The sequence below is a fragment of the Solea solea genome, chromosome 7 (assembly GCF_958295425.1).
Source record: "Solea solea chromosome 7, fSolSol10.1, whole genome shotgun sequence".
NCBI lineage: Eukaryota > Metazoa > Chordata > Actinopteri > Pleuronectiformes > Soleidae > Solea > Solea solea.
The window spans coordinates 19,531,870-19,538,564 of NC_081140.1; the positions used below are offsets into that span (position 1 = coordinate 19,531,870).

Here is a 6,695-nt window from a genome sequence, read left to right on the forward strand (position 1 = left end):
TAGACTTCATAAATATTTATTGATGAAAACAGGGATTGGTGTGTGAAACATTCAGAGACTGGGAACAAGAAAACAAAGACAATAAAGTTATTTAACAATAATACACAACTCACTAATCTGCACTTTCACTGGAATGACAATCTATGATGATCCTTATTAAAATGCAGACAAACAAATGAAATGTGTTTACAGATCTCTGTTGAATAAATCAGAGGGACAGAAGTACAACAAAGTGGATCATAGAAGTCCTGTGCTTGGATTTATACACTGTATTGTCAAATAATTAATTTAAGAATAGTGTTGCTGGTTTTTAAAGGACTGAAGCAAAACTTCTGTTTTCTCGTTTTCTTGTTGTTGCTTCTTCCTCAGATGAGCAGATGTCCCGTCTTTACTTCAGGAAGCGAATACTCATCTTGTGATCAATGTTCACTTTCTCCAGCGACTGTAAACAAAATACAAAAAAGAAAAATACAATCTGTAAAATGATTTTCCACATTTAAGTCTGTAGACTGTTTATATGTCTGTGAGTAATTGATTGATTTGTTGAGGGAAATAACATAGATAATAAACAACGTGTTGTTTTACTCCAAATTTTAAAATAAATCTCTTATCTTTTTATGGCACAAAAAGCTTCAATGTTGTTACATTGGGGGAAAAAGCAGCTTTACATGTAGGATTAATATGTAGCTAATGCTTATAAATAAGAACAAACTTTTGAAAAAAGAGTGACAGATTTGTGGATCATTAATATAATATGATTGCTTGTCTCACCCTCCTGAACTCATCGAAGGAGATGGCGTCGTCTTTGTCCAGGTCGGCCTCCTGGATGGCTCGTTCTGCGATGCTCTGCAGCTGCTCCTCCACCACCTGCGTCTCCAGCATGGCCCGCAGCACCTGTCCGTCACAGCCGTGGACCAATCAGCAGCCAGCAGTGTGTTTCTGACGTGTGAAAGGTTTTACACCTACGAACCTGAAGAAGCTCAGCTCTGGAAATCTTTCCATCTCCGTCCTGATCGTACAACTGGAAGGCAACTAAACACACACACATGCAGAGGGAGCTGTCACTGTTGGCGGGTCAGAGGTCACATATTAATGCTGCACTAACATTTCAGTTTCCTGGTCCTGCTATTGGCCAGTTCCTGCTGCGTCCCGTCTCTGCTTCGGTTTGGATCTGTGGGACGGAAATGAGCCAGAATCCTGACAAAGGAGGGAAAGTCCAGTGTTTCCTGTCTGTGGAGAAGCAGAGAGAGGAACAGGAAACAGTTCCTCATTCCTGATCAGAACAAACAGATGTAAAGCTGCTGCTGCTGTACTCTAAATTCACTTAATCGCACTAATTTATTCAACTAATGGACACAAGCAAGATAGACATTTATCAGTAATATGGACGAGAGCAGGGGCAACAATGTGAAATATCACTGAAATTAAGGAAGAAACTTTGTTACTGTTTGATTATTAACCCTTAGTGTTCATGCGGCACAGATCTGTGCTGCAGGTGCACCCTTTTGCGGTGGGAATAATACACAACTCCTTATATGGACATCCTGGGGGGGTGTCTTTATAGGTCACACATTCATATTCATATTGCTTTTTTTTCGTCTTCTTATGTGTTGTTGAGATAAAGTTATGATTCATTTCATGTCGCCATTTTTACTAGTGATATAAAGTAGCAATATTGCATCTGTGACGTATTTAAAAAATTTCACAAATTCAATCTGATTTTAAACATTTTAAATACCTCCTGCTCAGGTGTGTTTATATATCTGGTGAAAATGAAAGAAAAATGTCATCAGATTGTCTATAGGTTATGCTGAAAAAACATTCTTACAGCCTCTGTATATACTGTACGTCAAAACATAGGAATGGAAAAAAGCAGCCGAAAGGCTCTGTGCTCTAAGGATTAAAATACTGCGAACACGAGATGACTACTTTTCACTTTTCAGGCTGACTAGATATTAAATAATAAAACTAGATGTTAAAATTGATATTGTGATGCCAGATGTGGGCCGGAGCATTTAAACATTGACTTTATATAAACTTTATATATATATTGATGAGATATAAACATTTTATAGATCACATGTGATGTTGTCACACGACGATGTCTGTGCCCAGATTTGAAGTGGTTTCTGCAACAGTTTGACTGTTTCAGCGTCTTCACTGAGAAAGTGCACATCCTGCATGACATCCAGCTGTGTCTGTGTTTTCATCACGACAGCAGAGGAAATATAAAACCAAAACTGATTTGTGGTTGATGGTCAGAGATCAGTGTTTTACTGTAACCGTGTATTTTCAACATGAGCAGCTTCTGCACCCTGGGGAGAAGAAGGCACCAATGATTCGGTCACCAATGGGGTTCAGGGCCAAAGCTGGAATGGCTCCAAAATCCCGAGGCCTGCAGCATAGAGAGAGACAGAGAGATAAAGAAAAATATAATTTTTTATTCCTTCCTCGTTGTTTTCATAACTTTAGATAAAGACAGTTGGACCTGCTTTTATGTTTCAATCCAAATTTTTCTCGATAAGTTTAAAAACATTCTTGATTTGTCACGACTGTAATGATTCATTCCACTGACCGGAGCTCTCCTGTCTGATATTTGTCCAGGAGCTTGAATCTCTGATGCAGACGGAGGAGGTGAGCAGCCGAGACTGAAACACACAGAAGAGCTGATCAATGAGAGACCAATCAATCAATAAATATAAATCATATCTGTGACATTACACGTGACATTACACGTGAACAGGACTAATTATCAAAGCACCCTGACGTCACTGTGACATCATCTGTTGGTATGTAAACTTCATTTTGAACATTTTTGTCCATTTGCACTGAAGCGGGTAGTAAATTAAAGTGAAGCCTGAGGGTTAAACTAGACCAGGGGTCACCTAAGTTTTTAGGGTTCAAGGCGATAAATAAAAGTGTTTGAAATTCGTCAAATGCGAAATTGAAAACCTCCCCAAACTCGACAAACGTGAGCTTGAAATATGGGAATTTTTATATTTATCTCGGGTGGGTTTTCTCATGTGAGTGAAACACTTTATTCTTCATTCATTCTTCATTCAGCTTTCTGCAGATCAGTCTCATAAAACTGTCCTACTTTAGAGAAGAGCAACAGTCTGAGTGTCAGTCACTGATGTGTCAGTGTATCAGTGTGAACAGGTCAGGGTGTCGACTCACAAACTGAAGATAAAACAAAAACACTCAACGACGCCCACACACACACACACACACACACACACAGAAATGTTGTTGTTTTTGTGCTTTGACTTTCTTTTAAAACAGGTTTGTGACATTTGTTTATATAAATAACTTTTAACAGAGACGTGTCTTGTTTTGATCAGAGATTTATCTTCAGGGAATGAAATGTTTTTATACTTTTTATACTAATTATTTGGTTTACTAATGTTCTTGTTTATGAACATGTTGTTTACTGTAGTTAAAAACTCTCGTCTCTTCTGTTCTCCTCTTTAATGTCTACAGTACAGCTCGATAAATAAACAAATTAATAAACAAACAAACATGAACTCACAGTCGGTCTCATGGATGAGTTGTTGGGCGTGTGGGATGTCGTCCATGCGGCTGCGGCTGGAGCCCATCCTGCCGCTCACACACTGTGTCTGTGTGTCAGGTCTGTCGGCTCTTCACCACACAAGTGCTGCTCGACCAATGACTGCTCTACTCACAGGTACTCACCGACCAATGAGCTGTGACCTGCCCAAAAAGACACTTGTTCAAAGTAACTTTGAAGGATATTTACCCCGAGTACCCGTACTTCATAAGACAAAGATAATAACACAGACAGGAAAGAATATTTTTAATTTTATGAACAGTTAGTATTAATAGTTTCCTGTGAACCAAAGAAATTAAATGAAATAAAATAATTATTTAATGTCAGTAAAAGTGGCAAAATAAACATTATCCTGAAGTTTAAAGGCACAATATATAACTTTCTGCTACTAGTAGTCATAGTTTTTTACACTAAGTACAACCAGAGGAAGCTCAGCTGTGGTACAACTACCACAGTTTGAGAACCATGTTGCTAGCTTATATACAGACTTGCTGATCCAGTGTTGGATCATCACTTACAACTTCTGATCAAATATAAGCCAGCTCCTTAACTTCTGGTTAGTTGTTGTTAAGGGGAAACTTAGAGAAACATCTTAAAAAACAGTAAGACATGAGAGACTTTGTTGTAGTGCAAGGATGTTAAATGTCATTTACACTGCATGTGTAAATGACATTTAACATGAAAACCAAGCGGTAACCGTGGCAACAGCTACTGTTAACGTTAGCTCAGCTTGTTTCTCTGATGATCCAGACGTCCTGACGACAGAGACTACAATCCTAAAACATGGATCATAACAATGGAACTTCAAAACTAGAGAAAAAAAAATGTCTTTGACTCTTCAGACATGTGACACTGCCACTGACAGGCGAGCAATCAAGTAAATTAAACTACATGTATAGTACACCTGTACACATTTAAGTACACATATAACACAATTTTTTCTTCTGGCTTTTCCCTCTCTAGGGGGCGCCACAGCGGATCATCTGCTTTTAATAAAATGTGTAAAAATAACACTTTAATGTGGAATATTTACATACTGAACCTTTACTTTCTATCCTACATGTACAGTATATAAAGAGAACTGTAATCTGTCAATCACTTCATGGACACTAGATGGAGCCATTTACACATCAGTGGGTCATCATGGGTACTGTCTGATGTCAGGTGACTGTAGTTGCAGTAAACAATTATACAAACAGTATATAAACGAGTACTCTAAGACAAACAATGTGAGCAATCATGTATCAGAAATCTGGTTAATAAATGTGTTTTTATGTTTTTGCAATGAATTTTAATTTGGTTATAAACCACATATGTTTGATATGTGGTTTATAACCAAATTAAAATTCATTCATTCACTGCAGCACAAATAGTATTAGAAATACAAAGTAAAGTTAATTTAAAGCTACAATAATTGATATCTGTATGTTGACATCAGATTAAATGATCATGTGACATTTTAAATAAATATAGTATCTCAGATTAAGCTCATTGTTTTGGTCTCAAGTGACTGAAATTACATTTACACCCGTACTGCTGTGTGATTAAACACCTGATTACATGTAATCAGATTACATATACAGGGCATGTGTGTTACCAATAATAGTGACTGATAATATAATCAGCAGGTGTTCTGTTTTTTTCACTCTCTCTCTCTGCACTCTCTGACCCACTTTCGTTTTTATGAAAATAATTTTAGTGAGCACAAAGGTGATCAATCACACACACACACACACACACGCCCAAGCACACACAAAACACACACACACACATTCACTTCATGTTTACTGAGGAAACAAATGAATTGATATCATTCACATTTATAAAAAAATATTATTTACTTTGCCAAAGTATGTACAAAATACATGTTATGAACGTCTCCCACCACAAAAAACTAAACAGAGCTGGCTTTTCACTGTCCCTCAAAGATTCCTACATACATTCTTACAGTAGTCTGATGATGTTTGATAGCATTGATACACACCTTTGAGGCGTGCAAAGGACAGGTATGACCAAAGTAATTGTATTGCTAGTTCTTTTATGATATTTTTAATGCACTTTTTTAATTTGTCCTCACCTGCTGCTTACTGGCTGCAGAACATGTCTGCAGCTGCAGAACATGTCACATTTCTGTCTGTGCACGTGGACCCTGCAGAAAACAACAATAACACAGAGGAAGAAGAATGGAGGATTTTTGAGGAGAGCTTCCTTTCACGCATTATAAAAAGTTGATTTCCCGCAACCGTTTATGTCACATAGCATTTGTGTGATACTGATGGCAATAATCTCTGATCAGTTTCACTGATTGTCATGTCTTAACTTATCCGTTTATAAGAATCCACTCCTCTTGACTTTCTATATCAGTCTTAGGCTGATGTTTTTGTTTTCCCAGGCCTAGAAGAGAAAGTGCAGGTATGTTTGTTATGTAAAGACCGGTGACATGTGACAGGCGGGCGGGTGGGGACACCGATGGCAGATTACACAATGAGTTGCACGCAACAACAGAAAGAATCACAGGCTGCTCGATCACAATTTATTGTAAACCTCTGTAGAAATGATGAAGTTAGTGTTCTGTTATTTCATCACCCACTGGTCAGAACAGTTACAAAAGGTAGTGCCTTTCAGTGGTTTCATTTCATTTTCTTCTCTGCCTTCAACCAAAATTGTTGAATGAAACAGAACCCACGAGTCATATTTCCAAAGCCAAAGCACAGACTTAATCTAAATGATCTAAATTGAAGGAGACAGTCCAAACTGTTACATTTACAATCAGGACAAGTAGATAATACAGTGTTTTCAGTTTTGCTTGCCATCTTCTACCGCTGTATCCTCCACATGAGGAGCTCAGCTCAGCTGACATAGGGCGATAGGCGGGGTACACCCTGGACAGATCGCCAGTCCATCACAGGGTCACATAAAAGACAACCACCAACTCACACCTACAGTCAATTTAGAGTGTCCAATTTACCTAATCCCCATATTGCATGTTTTTGGACTGTGGGAGGAAACCGGAGAACCGAGAGAAAAGTCGTGCACACATGGGGAGAACATGCAAACTCCATGCAGGAAGGCCCTTGTTCTGACCAGGTCACAAACCCTGGTCATCTTGCTGCAAAGGCAAGAGCAC

The 6,695-nt window shown here is 38.3% G+C and overlaps 1 protein-coding gene across 1 annotated transcript; it reads right to left on the minus strand.

Annotated features, from left to right (window-relative positions):
- On the minus strand, positions 1-3,649 carry chp2 (calcineurin-like EF-hand protein 2). Its single transcript, XM_058634145.1, has 7 exons — positions 3,530-3,649; positions 2,576-2,648; positions 2,315-2,395; positions 1,106-1,230; positions 971-1,032; positions 772-894; positions 1-442 (listed from the first exon to the last, which is right to left on the minus strand). Exons 1-7 carry the CDS (start codon positions 3,594-3,596, stop codon positions 389-391), a joined length of 585 nt encoding a protein of 194 aa, XP_058490128.1. The 5' UTR covers positions 3,597-3,649; the 3' UTR covers positions 1-388.
- Positions 3,650-6,695: the final 3,046 nt, after the last annotated feature.